A 24527-nucleotide genomic window follows, 5' to 3' on the forward strand; every position below is an offset into this window, starting at 1 on the left:
CCTCCAAGACGTTCTCCTGAAGCAGACTTAGACATACTCCCTGTCACGAGATGGTTCGAAGAGAAACTGTTTACATATGTCAAAGTATTTGGAAGTGTCACTTCCCCTCACATCTTACCTTTGTATGTCCCTGATAAACTCATGGCACGAGAAATTGCTTATCAAACTTGCGAAGAATGGGGTTTGACTAAAGATTTGAAGCACAAAAAGAAGGCCATTTGGCCACAATTTCTTGTAGCCTGTGGGGCCTTTTCACTATTTGATGTAGGTCATGCATTCACGGAAGTAAACAACATAACGTGTCTAAAATTATTCAAGTTTCCAGGAAGACCGTTCAACCCTCATGACATTGCTAAGAATTTCATTACTGCACTCAAAATAAAGGTGTTTTCTGGAGAATATGATCTTTTTTATGACATATTCCAACAGAAAAGCACACTTGAAGAAATTCTGCATTCGGCCCAAATGCGATTCTCTCCAATAGAATTTCAGCAGTTCAAGATATACAGGGAAGGGAGATTAGATAGTATCCCCTTGGAAAAACTACGCTTGGAACCTGTAAGGAAACCAACTCTGAGTATCAATCTCAGTAGAAGTTCAGGCACAGACAGATCTAAATCTAAGTCCGGGAAAGAAACATCTAAACATTCCAAGAAATCAGAAAGTGACCATGGTAAAAGCAAAGGGTCAATAAAGGATATTGCCCAATCAAAAGAGCTCCCATAGAAATAGGCTTTTACCTCCCCACAAATAGATCCTCCCCCTCTCATCGTTTAGCAACCATCAGTCGGAATCGAGCTAGATAAAGAATGGGAGACCTTCAATGATTTGATCAATCTTGAAGGACAAAGCACAAAGACACCTGTGAGCAATGTACAGACAACAAAAGATATAGTCACAGGGACAATTAGCAATATCTCAGATATGGAACATATTCCTATTACCCCATCCTTTGAACTGATACTCAAGATAGAAGAGATTCCTCCTCTTGATATATTTTACAATCCACAACACAAGGCATTAGTGAGAAGACAAAGGAAGAAAAGGAAATTGGAAAACGTGCTCTCTCATGATGCAGAGCAATTAGACGTCCTATGGCAAGATCCTACTACCGATCCCACTAAGAATCTCACCAAATTATCTCAGATCGCAGGAGCATATGCCTCAGCGACTATTGATAAAGCATCTGAGGTACAACAACTGCTAAAAGAAAAGGAAGACCAGATACAAGTTTTGCAACAACAGTTGCAAAAAGCCAACGCCAACAACGAAGCACAGAAATAGCTTGAAAGGCTACAGCAGGACTTCCAACGAATGTAAATAGGCTACTAGAACAGTTTGGCTGAGAGAGAAAAACAGTTACGGGATATGCAGGAGATGCACAAAGATGAACCTAAACTTATAGAATTCATCACAGAATCCATTTCCTTGAACGAACAACTACTACAGCAACAGGAAGCATTGAGCCAAAGAATATCACAGTGGAACTTGTATTGCGAAATAAGTGATAAAATCACTAATCAAGTCGTGGATTTATGACATGATTATGATTTAATTAATAAACGAGTTATTGAATATTTGGCTTGGCAAGAAACAGAGGAGGGAAAAAGAACAGGTGCACCAATAATCAACGACAATCACAAAGAAATGCTCTTTAACAAATGTGATGTGCAAATTAGAAAAGCAGAACAAGCGGCAGAAGAAGCAGCCACGACAGCAAACAATGTTATTGACTGCTTAAATGAAAATTTTCACAGGGCAAATCTGATCTCAGAAACCACTCCAGGGTATCTACCAAAAGTACAACAAATACAAACAAACTGGAGACAAAAGGCTCAAGAAAAGGCAAAATCAATCCAAAGGTTAACCAAGTTGAATTGGGATTCTTACTGGATGTACTTGGTAAAACCACACAGCCAGTGCATGACTCTCAAGTGTATCATCAATTCTGTCGAGAAGATGGCGCCAGCTCTTGCCGATTCTGTTTTCTCAGCACAGCTAAAATCGGAAGTCGGCCAGCCGACTCTTCTCAAACAAATGCTGAATGCATGTGATTTCAAGGAGCAGATGCAGAAATAGTTAGTTAGTAATTTTAATTTTAGATTCAGTTTTAGTTTTAATTTTGTTTTATTTTTGCCTAAAATGAGGACGGTCATTTAAACCGTATCCTACATTTTTGTAATAAGTTATTTTTAGATTTAGTTAGTAGTATTTAAACCCTTCTCATGCATGTAGAGAAGGGTCCCGAAATTTGTCAAAAACTTATCCCCAGAACATGCACTTTTGTACCCTCTAAGGAGGTTTTGTTGAATGAATGGAACAGGATTTATTGATATCTGCATTTAATATCTGCTATTGATGTTGCACTTATGTACTCTTAGTGGATGTTGGATCAAGAAGAGATAAATCATTATCGCTTGAAGCTCATGAGTAGAACTAGTTATAAATGGTACTTCTATCTCTTAACTATTTCTGCCTTTGTGTCAAAGTGATATTCTTGTTCAGTTTTTTATATATTGATGCGTGAATGCTTGAGTTATCATTTGGCACTTTTGTACGGTGATAGCTATTTATTTATGCTTAATGTATGAGTAGCTTATTATGCGATATGTTTTTCACAACTATTTCGTCTAACTTTTTATACGAAGTGGTTTATCTGTATTGAATTCTTTTCTCATAGAAGTTGAATAATCTTTATTACCAATTGTTATTTGAAATCATTTTAGATCGCATAACAGAAGGATTACACCCTGGGTTAGTTTAGATTTAGATATTTCTGCTTATTAGAATACAATTTGCATGTTATTAGATTAGAGTTAGAATTAGATCATCTCATTTAGGAACTTTTAGAAAGGAAATATCAATTCTTCACACACACACACATAAATTGGGAAACTGGTCCCATATTCCCAGTCGTACCTACTATACCAAACGGAAAAGGAGCTGCCAACCAAGGTCCGGACTGGGTGGGTATCCCCCTTGTTGTAGACCTGATTTTCGGGGCTTCAACATATTTGGCGCTAGAAGGAGGGCCCCGAACTCTGAATGACAATCAAGTCTAAATCTAAATACCATTCTGAGAGTAAATCACCCTCACCATCTCCCCCGACTTCTCCATTACATTTAGAATCCTTAAATCCAGAGTCAGAAGTCGCTGGAGCAACAGCCGCTGCTACAAACCCTGAAATTTCAGAACAATCTACTATTGAACCTCTTGAAGTTGAATCTTTGATTCACAAACTTCAATGATTCTCTATATCTCCTCAAAAATCTGATAAATCTCAGGGCAACGTGACTTCGCAATATAACCCTGCTCATCCTCTTACCATATTAGAGAGCGAAAAGTTTGGCGTTCAACCAACCAAGTTACCTCTACCTACAAGGAAGAGAGCAAGAAAGTCACCTAAAGGGTCCAATAGCGAGACTCTTTCGTCATCATCATCCATCTCAACCTCTTCACCGCGAAGTCAACCATCCACTCCTCCACTTCAGATCGTTGTCCATCAGTCCACCGGAACTCCCACATCTCCTTCTCAATCATCTGGAGTCGTAATATCCTCATCTTCTCAACCACAGGGATCATATTCTGCACTTTCTTCTGTCATTAGTTCAACAATGGCCAATCTCCATGGAATAACCCAGGGGCAGTCTTAATGCCTGCACCCTTGAGTCAGCTGCCAGCCCATCTTGAAAAATGGCTGCCTAAGTTTAATCCTGAGGTAGGCATGCTAGTGGAAGAACATATAAATAACTTTATGCTACCCATAAATCTCAATGGAGTAACCAACGAAGACGCTCATGTTTGACTTTTTCCTTATACTCTACAAGGACCAGCTGGATCATGGTATTTCTCATTACCGTCTAGATCTATTACTAGTTGGGAAATTTTCCAAGAACAATTCCTGACCAAGTTCGGTGTGACAGGTCTACGACGACACTGATCAACGACTTGTCTAACCTTAGGGCCGAGTCAAAAGAACCTATCAAAGATTTCAATTTACGTTTCAATAAAATCTTAAACCAAATTCCTACTGCTTCCCAGCCTAGCGAAGAAGTGTGAAGTGAATGGTACATCACTGCTTTACCATCAAACATAGCAATCTTTGTTGATAGGGCTAACAAAACAAATTTAGTCGAAAATATGAAAGAAGCAATAGCATTAGAGAAACGTATTATGGCCCTAGGAAAGAAAAATGTGATAAAAGAATGAAAATCCAAGAAGGTTACTTTCAAGGAAGATCCCAAGAAAAAACAATCGAAAGATCCATTCAATTTAGAAGGATTGCAAAATTTTTTGAAGACCATGTCTAACGAGATGGTCGACATTAAGAAACAAGTGGCAGAAACTTCTTCTAAAAATACATATAGACCTTTTAAAAGAAACCCTTCGACTGATTCCAAACCCCCTAACGCTATTACAAGTGCTGAATCTGAAGAAGAAGAAGAGGAAATCGCTACTGAGGAACATACCGATGAAGAAGAAGTTGTAGAATTACAAGGTGTGTGGGATTTCATCCTCCCAAATGAAGAGGATCAAGAGGCATTCCCCGTTAGTACTCGCAGTAGAAATCAACTTGATCCTCCTCAACCTACACCTAAGCCAAAGAGCGCAAGCTCGATGACTAAGGATAAAGTCGCAGCCAAGAAAACGACACCTAAAGCGACTCAAACCAGCCCAGTGCAAACAGACCCATCAACTCCATCTAAAACGCTGATCGTTTCGGATGAAATGGAGTATAATATCATAGAAGACATGAAAAAGACTAGGGCCAATATCACTTTTTACAAATTGAGCAAGTTAAAGCAGCAACAAAAGGTACTTTTGAAAGAATTACATGTTGTACCAATTGCGCCTTTGCCCGCTACTGTAATCTCTCAAGCTTCCCATGACATGGGAAGACCTCCAACTAATGCGATGAATAAAGTTGATCCAAACGATATCGCCTTAATTGGAGGAAGATCGAGATCTCATACTCCCCCATTTCTTCTTACTTATGAAATTTTCAATAAAAAATTGCATAATTGCTTAGTGGATGCTGGAGCTTCATTGAATATCTTACCAAAGTCAATATGTGCAAAATTGAACGTTCAACCCCAAAAATCCGATGTGCGCATAGTTCAAATAGATCGATCGCAAGTCGAAGTGATTGGCGAATTAAATCAGGTTACCATAAGGTTGTCATCCAACCCAAAGGTATGTCAAGTTATCGACATTTTAGTTGCTGATATTCTAGAATTTTATGGCTTAATTCTTAGCAGAGATTGGTCAGAAAAACTTCATGGATACTTTGCAACTGACTGGTCGCACATGTGGCTCCCTTACAACGGTAAACCAAATCAAATAAAAGTTTAGCGGGAAAGGCATCAGAAATACATAGTAACAAAACTCGAGGGAGAAAATGAACCAATAGCATACAACAATAACATCATTGGAAACTACTCAGTAGATTCTTTCCTAGGAAATTTTAATGCTCATACCTCACCTTACTTAGAACATTCTGTTTTATCTCAAGTAGAAAATTTCTCTCAAATAGATAGTTCTAAATGTATTAATTTTATAGATAGTCCTGTGAATAAATCTTTATTTTGGAAATTATTTTTTGACGGTTCTAAGTCTAACGAAGGAGCAAGAGCAGGATGCGTGTTAATAAATCCAGAGGGAGATAAAACTATGCTAACTTGCAGACTCGAATTTGATTGCACCAACAACACCGCAGAATATGAGGCTTTAGTCCAAGGGTTATACAAAGCAATCAGATTAGACGTCAAATACCTTAAAGTTTTCGGAGATTCTGAAATTTCAATCAGACAGATACATAATACTATACATTGTTTATCAAGTCATTTAAAACATTACCAATCTTTAGTTCAAGATCTGACTGAACACTTTATAGCATTTAATATTTCATCAATTCCCAGACTCCAGAATGCTATGTAGACCTCTTAGCCAACATAACTTCTAAGCTCATTCCTTCAGAAGATTTTAGCCCTGATCGATTTTCAATTGAGTTAATTTTTAGACCATCTATTCCTGATAACATTACCAATTGGAGGATTTTCAACGATGATCCTGATATCGTGAGTTTCCTCACATCTGAAGGATCCTATACCAATCAAATAATTGACGAAGACCAACATGACCAACAATTGCAACAGGATAGCACTAACAATGCCATACCTAAGTCAGTAGTCAAGTTAGAGGACCTTTATAATTTGAAAGATCGATTCAAAATATCTACCAATTCAAAACTCTAAAGTTCAACTTTGAACTTTGAATTAGTAAATCTAGGAACTGATACCAAACCACGGAATATCAATCTAGGCCTTGGTCTAGCTCTTGAAGAAAAATTAGCGTATATTCGTCTCTTGAGACAATACAATAGTGTCTTTGCTTGGAATTACGATGAACTCAAAACATACGACACCTCCATCATCCAACATACTATTCCAATGATCGACAATGAAAAAATTGTTCAACAAAAGTTGAGAAAGATCCATCCCAATCTAGAAAACCAGATCAAATCTGAACTCAATAAGTTATTGAAAGCCAAAATAATTTTTCCCGTTCAACATTCCAAATGGGTTTCCAATATGGTCCATGTTAGAAAGAAAAACAGAGATATTAGAATCTGCATTGACTTTCGAAATCTTAACAAAGCCTACCAAAAGGATAATTTTCCTTTGCCCCCCATGGAACAAATACTGCAGGCAATTGCAGGGTCAGAATTAATGTCATTCTTGGATGGATTCTCAGGATACAATCAAGTGTTGGTACATTGCGATGATCAATTAAAAACCAGATTCAGAACTAAATGGGGCACATACGCATATCAAAAGATGCCATTTGGTTTGATTAACGCGGGTGCCACATTTCAGAGAGCCATGGACATCGCATTCAAGGGGTTAGTAAATCAATGGTAATCTATTTGGATGATATAACTGTATATTCCAAGAAATGAAACAATCATCTTAGAGATTTAAAACAAATCTTCCAACGATTTCAAAGGTATGGAATTTCACTTAACCCAAAAAAATCCTTTTTCGCGTTAAGTGAAGGAAAACTTCTCGGATTCATAGTGTCAAAATCTGGAATTCACATTGATCCTGACAGAATTAAGGAGATTTCTACAGTACCCCTACCTCACAATAAGAAAGCCATGCAATCTTTTCTTGGCTAGATTAACTTTGTAAAGAGATTTGTTCCAGATTTTTCAAGAATAGTGTCTCCTTTACAAGAAATGATTAAAAAGAACTCAAACTTTAAATGGGGCCAAGATGAACATGAGGCATTCAATCTGATCAAACAAGCAATTGTTAATGCTCCATCTTTAGCAACTCCAAGTTTTTCCAATCCTTTTGTTTTATATACATTTGCCTCTGATAGATCATATGCTGCGATACTCACTCAAGCAAATCAAGAAAAGGCAGAAGCCCCAATTGCTTTTTTCAGTTCCAATTTACAAGGGGCTGAGTTGAATTATTCAGATGTAGAGAAACAAGCTTATGCTGTTTTCAAAGCAATTAAATATTTCAGACCTTTTTTACTCAAAACACATACAAAAATCATAGTACTGTTTCCAGCGGTAAGAAATCTTCTAGTACAAAAGGATGTGGGTGAGAAAAGGGCCAATTGGGTTACTGCCTTATAGGAATATGACGTAGAAATCAAACCAGAAAATATTGTGAAAGGTCAAGGCTTTTATAAAATGCTGGCTGGAGCATCGCTGATGTCCGAGATTCCATCTACAGAGATACAAATGTACAAGGTAAGCCTAAACGATGTTGAGTCATTATATGCTGATATCATTTATTATTTAAAGAATGGATACGCTCCTTCAAACCTCGATCATGCCAAGAAAAGAGCTCTAAGGTTGAAAGCCAAACAATATCAGCTCGTGAACGATGTTCTTTTTAGAATAAATTATGATTCTGTTCTCCTTAGATGTCTTGAGAAATCTGAAGCTGAAAAAGTCTTGCAGGAACTCCACGATGGGCCAACAGACAGACACTATGCTGGAGATGCTACTGCTCATAAAATTTTACGTGTAGGCTATTACTGGCCCACATTATTCAAAGAATCACTTAACTACGTGAGGAAATGTCAAGTCTGTCAAACCGCTGCTGGGAGACAAAAGAAGCCATCCTTGCCACTACAACCAGCTAACATTGAGCAACCTTTCGATCAGTGGGGATTGGATGTACTAGGTGAGATCGTTCCTCACTCTTCTAAACAACATAGATATATCCTTATAGCAACAGATTACTTTACTAAATGGGTAGAAGCAGTTCCACTTAAGATGGCTAATGCTGAAAATATCATCGAGTTCATAGATCAGTTCATAATCACCAGGGTTGGGTTGCCTTCTGCTTTAATGTTTGATAATGCATCATATTTTTCTGGTAATGCAATGACTGAATTTGCACTCAAAAGGGGTTTCAAGCTTAAATACTCTACCAATTATTACCCACAAGGGAATGGGTTAGCTGAATCTACAAATAAGAATTTAATCAGAATCATTAAGCGAACCATTGCTCAAAATCATAAAAATTGGCATAAGTCTTTAATATATGCTTTATGCGCAGATCGAATAACGCAGAAAGCCTCCATTGGCACTTCTCCCTTCAATTTATTTTATGGGAAAGAAGTGGTTCTTCCGACTCATTTGGCAATTCCCTCTTTAGCCTTGGTTCAATATATTGATGAAGCACCAACTTCTTCCTTACAACTAAGGCAGCTGGAAATAATTAAGTTAGAAGAACAACGAGATCAGGCTAAGATAACTCACGCTCATCACGAAGAATTAGTAAAAGCTTCTTTTGATTCAAACATGATATCCAAAAAATATTTTCAGATGGGAGATCTATTTTCAAAATGGGACAAGGCTCATGAGGAAAAAGGGAAACATACAAAATTTCAACGAATGTGGCTTGGCCCTTTTCTAATCATAGAAGTCATAGGTCCCTCTACTTTTATGTTACAGGATTTAACAAGGAAAAGAGATTCTTTACCTGTTAATGGACAGATCCTCAAAAAATATTTTCCATAGGAGATCATTCTTCTATTTTGTAGATTAGTTGTTTTAGTTTTATAATAAAACCAGTTGTAAATGGTTACATTCGGAATTCACGAAAAAGACATAAATTCTCTTTTAGATTTTATTTTTTCACTTTTATAAATAGAATTCTTTTTAGAAAATTGATCATTATTATTAAAAGATACAGTTAAAGACTCTAGGCCTAGAAATTATACTAGTTTCAACTGTATAAACTTTGACTAAAAACAACTTTTAGTAAGAAATTGTTTTGTATCATTCTAATGAAAGGTATCAATAACAAAAATGAAGATTCTCTATAGAAAATCTCTTTCCAAAAACTCTATCACTGTCGTCCAGAGCTGTCTTAAGGAAACAATGACTTCCTCCCCACCTAGGAAACTACAATGTTCAGAGAATGATCCAAAGATACACTTTAACTTAAAGAGTAAGAGGTCTCATCACGAGCTGACTTATCATGATTATAGATATTATAGCTTGTTGACTTTGCCAATACTACATACCACAACAGGGCAATGACTCAAGATTGTTGCAATCAAAAGACAAGGGGTCTCATCACAATCTAGCTTGTTCAGCAAAGTTATAAATCAGTGAATGACTGTGTCATAAATTGGCTACCAAACCAAGACATTTTTCTTTAAGGGTAAAAAGGAAAAATAAAAGCAATAAGTGTGGATATGGATTTCTCTTTGAAAGTTGTAAATTTCTCTAAGTAGGATACAGGATCATTGCTGGATAACAGGTAACCCTGTCGAGGCTATAAACGCCTGCTGGCAGCAGAGGCTCTACCTACGACAAATGAGCATATTCAAAACTGATTTATAGAGAAGGCTTTGTTTTTATCTTTATAAACCAAGTAATGAATGATGCAAATACAATGACAAGCTTGAGGGAGTAAACAATCAAAGTTGAAAATAGAAGAAACAAAATATCATTGATAGGTAAAAGCATAATGTACTTTGTCTTTCTATAATAAAGTTTAATTTTTTGGAAAATTTTCTGTTTTGGAAGTTTAGAAAATTCAAAAGAAAAGTAGATATAACCGGTTCTTCCAAGTGAATGGCCAATTGTTGTGGCCAGCAACAACCGCCCTTCTTATTTAGTGTTATTACTAATACTAAATAAGTGGGGACCCTTAGTCAAAATTAAAAAAAATCAATTAGTGCTTGTATTTCCTTTTTCAATAAAACTTACCGTCAAAAAACTTAGGAGAATACCCTTGAAAGATCAAATAAAGCCTAAGTTTTATGATAAAGTAGGATTGTTCCTTAGGAAATATCGCATCGCAAAAGATCATGGATACCTCCTTGCAAACCGAATTCTAAGATTGCTAGATTGCGATACGGGACTACAGACATATATCGCATCGCATGCATTAAACACCGCTTACGTTGAAAAACTTTAAACTGTCGATATGCAGCGGCGCATATCACAAATCACATTCCGCAGAAAATATATTAACGGAAATTGTCATATGTCACGCTCCTGCGTGTAGGAATTTACAGGGTAAGTTCCTCAGGCAGAACACCAAAGGACATCGCTCACAACCAGATCGCAGATCAATACACCAGTATTTTTGATGTGGTTAAAACCCTCAAAGAGGGAAACAGTCCACGGCCTAAGCCAACGCGGCCACTTCAGGCAATTTATTAATAAAAGAATGAAAATTTACATAAGCTTCTCTCATAGACAGATTACCCTACAAATGACCCTCCATGCGCTTTAAATAGAAATCATGGACCAATCGGGTGTCAAGCCATGGATCAAGTGTCGGTAATACCGAGGAGAAAATGAACCGTCGGATCACTACATATCGTGACCGTCGGATTGTAAGTTACAAAATGTACAAGGTAAAGAAACACACTTTACCTAACTCTATACCTAACTCTATACTAGACCAAGTTGTACTTAACTATTTCCTATGTGTCAGAATATCCTAACATCCCCCCTTAAGAACAACTTGGGATAGGATTGAAGGATTTACAAATGTGACACAATAGGAGAAGGAAGGAGGCACTAGAGCTTATCCCCCCTTAGTGACAACTTCCTGAACTCCAACCATAAATCGAAGTTTAGTGAACTTCGCCTCTGTGAGAGCCTTTGTGAAGATGTCTGCAACTTGATCATCTGTTGAACAATATTTCACTTCAAGAACATGGTCGTGAATGAGCTTTCTGATGAAGTGCATGTGCAGTTCAATGTGTTTGTTGCACTGATGTTGGACTGGATCTTTGCATAGTTGAATGGCACTTTGATTATCACACCAAAGTGTAGTCGGATGTTGTTGCTGAAAGCCAAACTCTGACAGGATCTCTTAGGTCCTTGATTACAACATCATGAGGTGAAAATTCAACGATTTTACCTTCACCTGAATGAGTTATTTGATATACAGATAGAAGGTTGCAGGATAAGGTTGGAACACATAATACATCATTAAACTGACCATTGTCTAGATGAACAGTTCCAGTCCCTACAACACTAAGAGATCTATCATCACCAACATATATATTTTTGGTGTTACAATCATTTAAAGAAGAAAACATGGCTTTGCTTTTGGCCATGTGATAAGAAGCTCCAGAATTAATGAGCCACTCATGAGAATGAGAAGAAGAAGATACATTTAGTGCATAGCCAGACCGAGATGCTTGACAACCACATGTAGAAAGTGTCATTCCTGAAGATGAAGTTGAAGTTGAAGATTGCTCCAAATGGATGTCATGTTTCTTCATCGCCGCTTCCAAGGCTTCCATCTTCTTACAGGGTAAGTTCCTCAGACAGAACACCAAAGGAGACCGCTCACAACCAAATCGCAGATCAATACACCAGTATTTTTGACATGGTTAAAACCCTCAAAGAGGGAAATAGTCCACGGCCTGAGCCAACGCAGCCACTTCAGGCAATTTATTAATAAAAGAATGAAAATTTACATAAGCTTCTCTCATAGACGGATTACCCTACAAATGACCCTCCATGCGCTTTAAATAGAAATCATGGACCAATCGGGTGTCAAGCCATGGATCAAGTGTCAGTAATACCGAGGAGAGAATGAACCGTCGGATCACTACATATCGTGACCGTCAGATTGTAAGTTACAAAATGTACAAGGTAAAGAAACACACTTTACCTAACTCTATTCTAGACCAAGTTGTACTTAACTATTTCCTATGTGTCGAAATATACTAACACTGCGATCTTGCGATATTGCGATATTGTGATATAACGATTATGCGATATTGCGATATTGTGAGTTTGGGATATAGCGAGCAAGCGATGTTTTGATTCTGCGATGTTGCGATCTGCGATATTGCGAAGCAAATCGCAAAATCACTTCATTACAGATCTTTCGAGCTCGTGGTTTGAAAAAGTATTTTCCATAAACCGAGACCTGGTTATGCGCTTTAATGCTAATTAATGAGTTAGTTGTCAGTCATTAATGGAATAGGGTTTCGTGCTTATCGAAAAATCATTTCACGTAAGGTGGTGTATTTTATATGTCTTCGGCATTTAAATCTTTCTCGTCACCTTTCCTTATCATTATTCTCACTTCACTTGTAAATTGCAGGAACGAAGAACAGAGAAATATACGAAGCAGTACACAGGATACTATGGGAAAGAAAGGCAAAGCCTCGAGCTCTGAAGAGAAAGAAATGGCTCCCTTGTATACGGACACCACCTACAACCGAGACGTTGGTATTTCTACTTAGGAAGGCATGTATAATCTACTTGAAGAAGAGAATCCCAGAGTAATGGAGGTTGAGGCTACTGCAAGCTCACATGGTTCTTCTGAGGCATCCCTTATAGAGCTAGCTTGTTCGTTCTTACACAGGATAACGGTGAGGCCCAAAATTCTCCCATACACAGACATGGTTAAATGGATACTGGACAGCGCTGATATTCGGAATAGACAGTTTAAGACTCAGGGTCAAGGACTCATTGGCTCATTCACTTCACAAGATTTGAGGCTCATGTATCATTTACCAGAGCCACAGGCGACTTATAACAAACAGTTCATGGAGAAGTTTGCAAAAGAAAATCAAGACCTAGCAGAATGCACCAAAGACTGGTCGAGGAGGGACGAACCGCTAAAAAAGGATAAACATGGTATGTATAGTACTGGTTCTCTCACCTCCCCGTATTGCTTTGCTGCTGCCATGCTCTGTAGACTTTTTGGAATGCCAGACATTAACAAATTTTCATCTGAATGGCTACCATTATTGGATGCTGCCATGAATGCTACTATTGTGGATTGGGCTACAATATTGTCTAATAACTTAGTCATGGCCATTGTAAATTACCGGTCTAAAAGAACTGTTTCTCAGAGAATTTATCCCCCTTTCTGCTTATCTGCATATGTGATGGATGCGATCTATTATGTTTCCAAGTTTACTTTGATGGGTTGGAAATGGATGACTCAAGACCCCTTACCCATTCACATTTATCATAAAGAATTGTGGGATTCTAAGTTCACTCTGTATTTCTATAAGATTTGTCATGGAATCATGATGCCCCTGTACAAAATATTGTATGATAAAGATCCTCCAAGATGTTCTCCTGAAGCAAACGTATACATACTCCCTGCCATGAGATGGTTAGGAGAGGAACTGTTTACATATGTCAGAGTATTTGGAAGTGTCGCTTCCCCTCACATCTTACCTTTGTATGTCCCTGATAAACTCATGCACGAGAAATTGCTTATCAAACCTGCGGAGAAGGGGGTTTGACTAAAGATTTGAAGGACAAAAAGAAGTCCATTTGGCCACAATTTCCTATAGCCTGTGGGGCCTTTTCACTATTTGATGTAGGTCATGCATTCACGGAAGTAAACGACATAATGTGTCTACAATTATTCAAGTTTCCAGGAAGATCGTTTGACCCTCATGATATTGCTAAGAATTTCACTATTGCACTCAAAATAAAGGTGTTTTCTGGAGAAGATGATCTTTTTGATGACATATTCCAACAGAAAAGCACACTTGAAGAAATTTTGCATTCGGTCCAAATGCGATTCTCTCCAGCAGAATTTCAGCAGTTCAAGATATACAGGGAAAGGAGATTAGCTAGTATTCCCTTGAAAAAACTACGCTTGGAACCAACTCCGAGTAACAGTCTCAGTAGAAGTTCAGGCACAGACAGATCTAAATCTAAGTCCGGGAAAGAAACATCTGAACATTCCAAGAAATCATAAAGTGAACATGGTAAAAGCGAGGGGTCAATAAAGGATACTGCCCAATCAAAAGAGCTCCCACAGCAATGGGTTTTTAACTCCCCACAAGTAGATCCTCCCCCTCTCATCGTTTAGCAACCATCAGTGGGAACCGAGCTAGATAAATAATGGGAGACCTTCAATGATTTGATCAATCTTGAAGGACAAAGCACAAAGACACATGTGAGCAATGTACAAACAAAAAAAGATATAGTCACAGGGACAATTAGCAATATCTTAGATATGGAACATATTCCTATTACCCCATCCTCTGAACTCATACTCAAGATAGAAGAGATTCCTCCTCTTGATATATTTTACAGTCCACAACACAAGGCAGTAGTGAGAAGACAAAGGAAGAAAAGGAAATTGGAGAATGTGCTCTCTCATGATGCAGAGCAATTAGACGTCCTATGGCGAGATCCTACTACCGATCCCACTAAGAATCTCACCAAATTATCTCAAATCACAGGAGCATATGCCTCAGCGACTATTGATAAAGCATCTGAGGTACAACAACTGCTAAAAGAAAAGGAAGACCAGATACAAGTTTTGCAACAACAATTGCAAAAATCCAACGCCAACAACGAAGCACAGAAACAGCTTGAAAGGCTACAGCAAGACTTCCAATGAATGCAGATAGGCTACCAGAACAGTTTGGCTGAGAGAGAAAAACAGTTACAGGATATGCAGGAGATGCACAAAGATGACCTTAAACTTACAGAATTCATCATAGAATCCATTTCCTTGAACGAACAACTACTACAGCAACAGGAAGCATTGAGCCAAAGAATATCACAGTGGAACTCGTATTGTGAAATAAGTGATAAAATCACTAATCAAGTCGTGGATTTACGACATGATTATGATTTAATTGACAAACGAGTTACTGAATGTTTGGCTTGGCAAGAAACAGAGGAGGGAAAAAGAACAGGCGCACCAATAATCAACGACAATCACAAAGAAATGATCTTTAACAAATGGGATGCACAAATTAGAAAAGCAGAATAAGCGGCAGAAGAAGTAGCCATGGCAGCAAACAGTGTTATTGACTGCTTAAATGAAAATTTGCACAGTGCAAATCTGATCTCAGAAACCACTCCAGGGTATCTACCAAAAGTACAAAAAATACAAACAAACTGGAGACAGAAGGCTCAAGAAAAGGCAGAATCAATCCAAAGGTTAACCAAGTTGAATTGGGATTCTTACTGGATGTACTTGGTAAAACCACACAGCCAGTGCATGACTCTCAAGTGTATCATCAATTCTGTCGAGAAGATGGCGCCAGCTCTTGCCGATTCTGTTTTCTCAGCACAGCTAAAATCAGAAGTCGGCCAACCGACTCTTCTCAAACAAATGCTAAACGCGTGCGATTTCCAGGAGCAGATGCAGAAATAGTCAGTTAGTAATTTTAATTTTATATTCGGTTTTAGTTTTAATTTTGTTTTATTTTTGCCTGAAATGAGGACAGTCATTTAAACCGTATCCTACATTTTGTAATAAGTTATTTTTAGATTTAGTTAGTAGTATTTAAACCCTTCTCATGCATTTAGAGAAGGGTCCTGAAATTTGTCAAAAACTTATCCCCAGAACATGCACTTTTGTACCCTCTGAGGAGGTTTTGATGAATGAATGGAACAGGATTTATTGATATCTACATTTAATATCTGCTACTGATGTTGCACTTCTGTACTCTTAGTGGATGTTGGATCAAGACGAGATAAATCATTATCGCTTGAAGCTCATGAGTAGAACTAGTTATACATGGTACTTCTATCTCTTAACTATTTCTGCCTTTGTGTCAAAGTGATATTCTTGTTCAGTTTTTTATATATTGATGCGTGAATGCTTGAGTTATCATTTGGCACTTTTGTACGGTGATAGCTATTTATTTATGCTTAATGTATGAGTAGCTTATTATGTGATATGTTTTTCACAACTATTTCGTCTAACTTTTTATACGAAGTGGTTTATCTGTATTGAATTCTTTTCTCATAACAGTTGAATAATCTTTATTACCAATTGTTATTTGAAATCATTTTAGATCGCATAACAGAAGGATTACGCCCCGGGTTAGTGTAGATTTAGATATTTCTGCTTATTAGAATATAATTTGCATGTTATTAGAATAGAGTTAGAATTAGAGCATCTCATTTAGGAACTTTTAGAAAGGAAATATCAATTCTTCACACACACACACAAATTGGGAAACTAGTCCCATATCCCTAGTCGGACCCACTATACCAAATGGAAAAGGAGCTGCCAACCAAGGTCCGGACCGGCTGGGTATCCCCCTTGTTGTAGACCCGATTTTCGGGGCTTCAACACTCTGGAAAACCAACATTCAACCATTATTATTAGGCATAAAAAAAATCTCTGTATGTTCTCAACATGAGTAATTTTACCACTCCTAATTGGTCACATTTCTTCTACCTTTGCATAATAATTAAAAACTCATTGTAGCATATTTTAACTGTATAACATCCTAAATTTATGCCTTTTGCAAGTACAAGACATCTTTTCTACAATCTCATCGAAAACCAACATTCAACCATTATTATTAGGCATAAAAAAAATCTTCAAATCTTCTTAAGATGATAAATTTTACCACTCCTAATTGGTCACATTTCTTCTACCTTTGCACAATAATTACAAACTGATTATAGCATATTTTAACTATGGAACATCCTACATTTATGCCTTTTGCAATCACACCACATCTTTGTTATAGTCTCATCTTAGTCATGTTTTAGTTGTTTCCACAATTTCTAAAACAATCATTGATAGTAATCATGACTCCTATTGTTGCTATTAATTGAGACTCCTTTTGTTGTCACTGATCATGAGTCTTGTTCCCGCTACCAATCAATATTCATTTCAATCACAACTCCATTTACTATTATTAATTGTGACTCATTTTTATTCTACTAATCATGACTTCGACTGTTGCGACTGATCACGAGACTTGTTGCTACTACTTATCACAAGACTAGTCGTTGCTACTAAACACCATTATTGTTCCATTTTCTAACCATTATTACTTAGTATGTCCCTCTTGCTACCAATTTAGAGTACTAATAATATTTTTATAATATCTTATTTCCATCGATGGTGTTGTCGATTTTTGTCACTTTTATTTTCTACATCCACTACTCCAGAGTGTACTAGCTACCTACCATGTAGCCCATTCATCTACCACAACTTTATAGTAAACACATGCATTTGTTTTGCTTATTTATTAAAAACTTTGGAATGTACAAATATGTTAATTAGAATTCCTTGTTCACCTAGGGACTATCCACTCCTTCAATTTAGGTGCGGGGGGTATGTGTGCATGTCATACCATAATAAACCATTTTTTAAAAGTATCCTCACCCAATGGGTAGATGATGACGTGCTACCCCAAACAATTTCCTTTTTTAAGCATGATGGCTATAGATTGGCTACATTCCCCTAATCCATATTTATGTAGGAACAAAATGAAATACATATTTAAACAGAAACACAGAGCTACAATGAAAACAGAACTTCAATTCATTAATAACAAATACCAAGAAATTGTATACATGCAGAATGGAAACAAATTAGCTCAAGCAATGGTAGCTATCTCTTAAAAGATATGTGGCGGTTATATGTCTTATGAACTGTGTTATAATGAGTTTCAAAGGCCTTTTTATTATTTATAAATAATGGAAAACCCTAAAAATGAATAAACCTAATATTAGGAGATGAAGCACCAAAAGTTTGTGGGCCTTGTTGGGGTAAGTTGGTAAATCAAGTTCCCAAGTTCGTAACTTTGGCATACGATATTCGTTTGACATGTACGATACCTCGTTAGAAAAATCTATTTGAGAACTACAAATTTCAATTAAAAACCCCTGCAATTATTTATTATTTTTCCTGATTTCCAAAAAAAAAACTTTTTTTAGGGCCTCAAAACGACTCCAGAAGTTTAGGACCCAAAAAACTGACAAAAATAGTAAATTGTGCTACAATTAAGGAAAATGAAAGAAACAATGGTGGGGGTCCAAGTGCAATAGGTGGGTGGCCACCAATATCCACCTGGATCATCCCCTTAAATATTAAAATATATCCATTTTGCATGTTACTATATCTATGCCATTTTCTTTCTATTATGACCTTGACATTCCATTATATTTTTATTATACCTTTGACACCTTAACAATGTAGCTTTGATGAGTTCTAATAGTCAAAACTCCATCCTCTCCAATCATTTAGACTCTATCAATATCTATGCCTAAAGGTGATCTGAGTGCGATCAAACCTCACCATGAGAGGTATTGTTATCTACGGTGAGCCTCAAACTATGGGTATCATAAGGAAGGATTTGGAGCGGTTAAGGATTTCCACAGAAGCATGGCGGATGGTGTGTTTTGATAAGTTTTAGGAGTTCAACAAGGATATTATAGTATAATTTTTGTAAACTCTTTGGGAGAAAACTACAAAAGTATGAGGGACATTGCTTAAATTCACCACGAAAAGCATTATGTATGTAATTGGACATTTTTTAATTGGTGATTACTTGTTTGAATGCAAGGAATAACTAACATTGTTAGCAATGTGTTTTTACTGGGTAATGATACTTTTAAGGGTTCATAAAATGTGGTTGAATGAGTTTCTCTTCCATCACCATGGCATCATGTGGCTTTGTGCATTTAGAAGCTCCTAACATGTGAAGACATGCATGTTTTTTTCTTTGACTATCACTTCAAACTGTTGAATCATATTTGCCACCATAAGAATATAAATCTTCCCTATTTCCTTATTCATTCTCTATTACCCATGAGCATAAGGGTTTACAAGAGTAAAAACTCAAAAAATAGTGTGAATCACCTTGGGTTGATTAAACTAATGGTGCTTAAATATAGAAAAATCAAACATGGAACATGTTTTTTAGCATGAGAAATTATTCTTTAGTTGTCCAAGTAGAACAAACCCGTACTTCAACAAAACATAGTCAAACTTCACATATTGTTGAGACCTCTGCTTCATAGGCTATTGAGAACCCCACTCTGTAGGCTATTAAACTCTCCACATGCAAAAGAACACAATCTATTATGATGAAAGAAAGAAGTCAAACCCTAATTAAACATGTTGAAGAAAGAGAATCACATCTTAAAATCAATATGGTGGATGTTCAAGAAATTGATTAATAGAATATGCAATATGGGCATCATGGATAGTTGGATGTATACTTCCAAAATGAGTTAAAACTTGTTGAGATATATGTCATGGAGACAATTGAACAACCCAGACTGGAAAAGTCAATAAATTAGAGGAAATATCTAATGGATAATATTCATGCTCTATCTAACATTGCAAAAAGTGAAATTTTCTATTGAACATTGTCATAATTTAACAAAAGATTGATAATAAAAAATAGGAGTTTGTGAAACTAGTTAGCTTAGGCTCAAAATCAATTGAGAGATTATGAAGCTCAAATAAAGTTAGACGCATTGGCTCATGTTGTTCACAATGAGAAAAAATGATCATCGCCAATTTTGATCGGTGATGACCATGGTCAATTACGTTACCAAACAAGTAGAGGACCTCGGCCAATTGAATGAATTAGGAATAAATATGAGGCATCGATGATTGCACGGGATCTTAGGACAAGGGTACATTAACATGACAAATAACTGCTTTTCCTTTTATCCCACTCAACCACCTTCCACTTTCCTTCATCTTATAGTCGTTATTTTGAAAGAGAAGTTAGTTCCTCTCCAATTGAGGAGAACCAACATTTGGAGAGCCAAATTACATTCATACCATGAACAATTCACTCTTGGATTTCGTGATGTTTTGGAGGAGGACTAGAATCTTATGTTTGAACTTCATCAACACAATCTGCTACTTAAGGGATAGATGATTGGGACTTGAATCCTTATGTTGATGATATATATAATGGGTTCCCAAGTTGACATCCTTTTAGCACCTATACAACACCTTTATTAGTACCTTTTTCCATTTTTATATCACCCTATCACGTATTTTTCCCACATAGATTATTTTTTATCATGGTATAGTTATATTATGATTATGTCACTTTAATGTTCATTCTTTTGTATTTAGGAAGGAATTTTCCTTGTCATACTACCCATTAAGAATTCATGAGAATCACTTCAGGTAGGTTCATATAGATACTCTTGAAGTAATAGTAAAGAACAACTACTACAACACCCTTTTATATTGTTGCAATACTTTTAGGTTACAAAAACACCCATATATCACTTTAACATCCTCAGTACCTCACTGTTACAAAATGACTAGGGTGAAGTGCTACAACTCTTGTCATTGCAACACATCCAATAGATTTTTGTTGCAACACATTGAAAACATACATGTTCATGTTCAAATTACATTGTCAACATACAAGTTCATGTTCAAATTCAGTGACAATGTAATTTGAATAAAACTCATTGAGTTCTATAAGATAGATTCAACCAAGTTTATCTTTAGTAATTATGAGGAGTGTTATGTGTTTTAGTAATTATGAGGAGTGTTATGTGTTATTCTCCTCACCCATGTTCAGTTTTTGCGTTGCCTTTCGATGGAGAAGTAATTAAAATTTTCTTATAAAGTGTATTTCACATGCTAAATTTTTTCAATATGATAGTAATGACAAAAATTATATAATAAAATTATTTTTTAAATTTAATATAATAAACTTCCTTAAATTAATGACAAATTATTAGTAATTATGATTAGCGATTCATTGAAAGTGTTAATATTAATCCATTGAACACAGCGATGGCATTGAGTGCTACTTAAGTATTACAATTTGTTTTTGTTTTTTATTTTTCAATTGTAATATTCTTATTACAACAATGAAATGATGGAAAATGACATACTTATGTATATGTGAAAAACACTTTTGCATTGAGAATAGCCAGCGGAAAAATACTTTCTATTCTATTGAAAATAGTGAGTGGAAAAATACATAGTAAGATGCTTTACCAGACAGTATGGAAGAGAAATTATCATTAACATAATGTTTTATTAAAAAATTATAAAAAATATATAAATACACACATTTTAAAACACAATTAAATTAAATAAAAAAAAATAAATAACAATAAATATATATATATATATATAGCGAGCGGAAAGAAAAAAAACACTATACATTCATCTTAAACTAAACTAGAATCTATCTAGTACCAAGATTTATACCTCTTAGCACTTATTAAATCTGGATACAGGATAGATCTAATCAGGTTACATTACAACAGCATTTATGGAAATACACATCGAGAAATGGAATACTCTGCTGCTAGGCTGTTACGGCATAAAATGAGGATGAAGAGGATTGACCCTCTATTGAGGAAGAGAAAATTCGAAATGAACTGGCTGGGTCGCTAGGCAACATGGAATTTGTTGGTGTAAAGACGTCCTGTTGAGAAAGCATTTCGACGACCCGGCTCATGGAAGGTCTCATATCCTTTTCTTGCTGCACACAGAGCAGTGCTGTTTTCAGGACTCTCTCCACCTCCTCCAAATCAAAATCTCCATGCATCTTAGGATCCACTACTTCCTCCATCGCTTTCCCTTCCTTCTTCATTGCAGACACCCACTGCACCAAATGTCCATAATTTTGGAGTGCTAAACTGGATAATGAGCTTCGTCCAGTCACCATCTCTAACAAAACAATCCCGAAGCTATAAACATCCACCTTGGCTGTGATTGGCAGATTCATTGCCCACTCTGGTGCTAAGTACCCCCTGGTGCCTCTGATTGTGGAGAAGGAGAATGCCTGATCTCTGTCTACCAGCTTTGCTAACCCAAAGTCAGAAACCTTGGGACAAAATTTCATGTCCAAAAGTATGTTTTGGGGTTTGATGTCACAGTGCAGGATCCATTCCAAACACTCTTCATGGAGGTAGGCTAACCCCTTGGCCGTGCCCACTGCAATCCCAAATCTTTCTTTCCAACCCAAAACTCTATCATCGCTTTCTGCGAACAGATACTTATCCAGAGACCCGTTTTCAACGTACTCATAAACCAGCAGCCTGTGATTTCTTTCTGCACAGAAGCCAACCATACGAACCAAATTCATGTGATGGACTTTCCCAATCATACTCACTTCTGCCCAGAACTGCTCATGACCTTGGGATACTCCTTCCAGTTGCTTCACCGCTACCACCTCACCATCTGGAAGCACCCCTTTGTACACAGTCCCAAACCCTCCTTCCCCCAGTTTTACCATGAAGTTATCCGTCGCTTTCTTCAACTCTGCAAAGCTGAATTTCTTGAACCCCCCAGGAATCAGTGAGTAACCTAGACGATCATAGCCAGGAACTCTATATTCTATAAACATATACCGCCATCCAACTATTATGCAGACCAGCTCTGCAACACCAAATGCAATTGCAAACCCTAGCGTATATTTGACAACGCTGCCAGTCTTATGCTTCTTGTATTGGCCTGTCTCTGTCACAGTGGTAGTCAAAGCCGAACAGTTTAATGGCTTAGCTGCACTGGTAGAATTAGAAACAGAAAAATCATTGCTGGAAACTTTGATATACATGTGGTTCAAAGTACCAGGAGATCGAGCTCCATTGGCAAGTAAAGCCTTAGGGTAACAAGCTCCGAGGCCATCCAATCTGTAGGCAAAAGCTTCACATTTGATGTCATTCATGCACAGAGATTTGCAGTTTTCAAATGTGGTTTGATAGGTACTTAGATCATAGCCATAATAATCTGTATGTGGAAGATAAACAAGCTTTAGACTGGACGAGTTCAGTGGTTTATTGCGCTGGCAACCCTGGAACCAATCGGTCGAATCATTCCTGTGAAAACCCGGGGGGCAGATACATCTGGGAACAGGGGTGTATATGCACAGACCGTTGATACCACAGAAGCCATGAACAGAACATTGATCAGGAAAAGACATCCAAACAATATTCCATGTACCTGTCTCTTTCACCAAGCTGTAAAGTCTGAGGTTTCCATCCATGTCCAGAGTTAATCTTCTCTTTGGGCCTTCTCCATAATCTGAGGGGTTAAAGGTAAAGTCATCGCTTGACAGGAAACCACCTAGGCTGTTAAACACCGCTTGGCGGCTGCTATTGTATGGGTTTCTGCCGTTCTGAAAGTTTGGCAAGGAAGGTGTAGGCCAGTAGTTGCTTGATATGCCTGATCCCTCGAAAATTAGTCGAAGAACGTTGTCGCTGTCAAAATACAGGCGATAGTAGCCTCTGTTAAACGTGGCATTCCCTTTTCTGGATATTAACTCCCCTGCATTATTATTGAGGGACTGGAAAGGAAGAAGAGTATCGGTTGGATACTGGAAGCTTTCCCACAGAATCTTATCTCCTGAAGAGCTGCGTAACACCAGATTTCCTGTTTCTAGAAGAACAAGCTCTTTGACATTCTTGTTACTGGTGTTGGTACTCCACAGAGCGCTACCATCTGCATCCCACAGAGCAAGGTTTCCATCTTTCTGCAGGTAAAGACGTGACTGCCTTCCGTTGACAGGTACTTCTCTGTTAGCCACCCAAGCCACTGTTCGGTCGGGTGTGTGAGTATACCATATGGCGAAAGCATAAGCATTGTTGCCTACTCCATAAAATCCAGCAGAGAAAGTTTCATGGGGAGAAATCAGGCAAGTTGTGTTCTGTTCAGGAGTGAGTGAAGAACCCAGGCTCAACCGATCTTTTTTAGTGGTGCACTGATTGTTGAAATTGGGAATTCCAGAAACAAGTCTGCAACTGAAGAGGAGAAACAAACATGTGAGCTGGGTACAGAACAAACGCCAGCAGATTCCCTCTGGCGCTTCCATTATGGCCATGCTGAACCCCAATCTGCTCGAAACAGAGGAGGGCGACTGTTATCCTGGCTGCTGCAGAATGTCTGAAACCCTAATGAATTAGGCAGGTCGGCAGACTTACCCTAATGAATTGGGCACCTTTCTTGCTAACTTACCCTAATGAATTGGGCACCTGTCTTGCTGTTGATCATCTGAGTCTCAAGAAGGTCGTGAAATCTTCAAACCCATTCAGAGCAGAAGATTTCTGCAGAAATCTAGTTTATGAGGACCAAAGGCGTCATCCTTTACATTTAACAACTAGCAAAGTAGCATTGTTCTTACTCTAGTATTACGCACGGGATCTTAGTTGGACAAGAATAATGGCGGGCGGATGAAATTGTGAAGTCAAAGTTGTACAGCGGAAGCATGAAGCATCACATCCATGAGCGGAAGAAGATTCGCCGAGCCTATTACAAGTAGCATTGTTCACATCCATGAGCGG

The 24527-nt window shown here is 37.4% G+C and overlaps 1 protein-coding gene across 1 annotated transcript; it reads right to left on the bottom strand.

Moving 5' to 3' along the window:
• Positions 1-21385: 21385 nt before the first annotated feature.
• Positions 21386-24324, bottom strand: LOC149165163 (putative receptor protein kinase ZmPK1). Its single transcript, XM_089432258.1, has one exon. It carries the CDS (start codon positions 24065-24067, stop codon positions 21551-21553), a length of 2517 nt encoding a protein of 838 aa, XP_089288384.1. The 5' UTR covers positions 24068-24324; the 3' UTR covers positions 21386-21550.
• Positions 24325-24527: the final 203 nt, after the last annotated feature.

This window comes from Pinus tabuliformis, chromosome 5_1 (assembly GCF_031772625.1).
Source record: "Pinus tabuliformis cultivar Carrire ecotype Pingquan chromosome 5_1, CPIR1, whole genome shotgun sequence".
Lineage (NCBI taxonomy): Eukaryota > Viridiplantae > Streptophyta > Pinopsida > Pinales > Pinaceae > Pinus > Pinus tabuliformis.

Excerpts from the sequence above, each read along its gene's own strand:
- LOC149165163 (XM_089432258.1), bottom strand. The coding sequence starts at position 24,067 with ATGGCCATAATGGAAGCGCCAGAGGGAATCTGCTGGCGTTTGTTCTGT.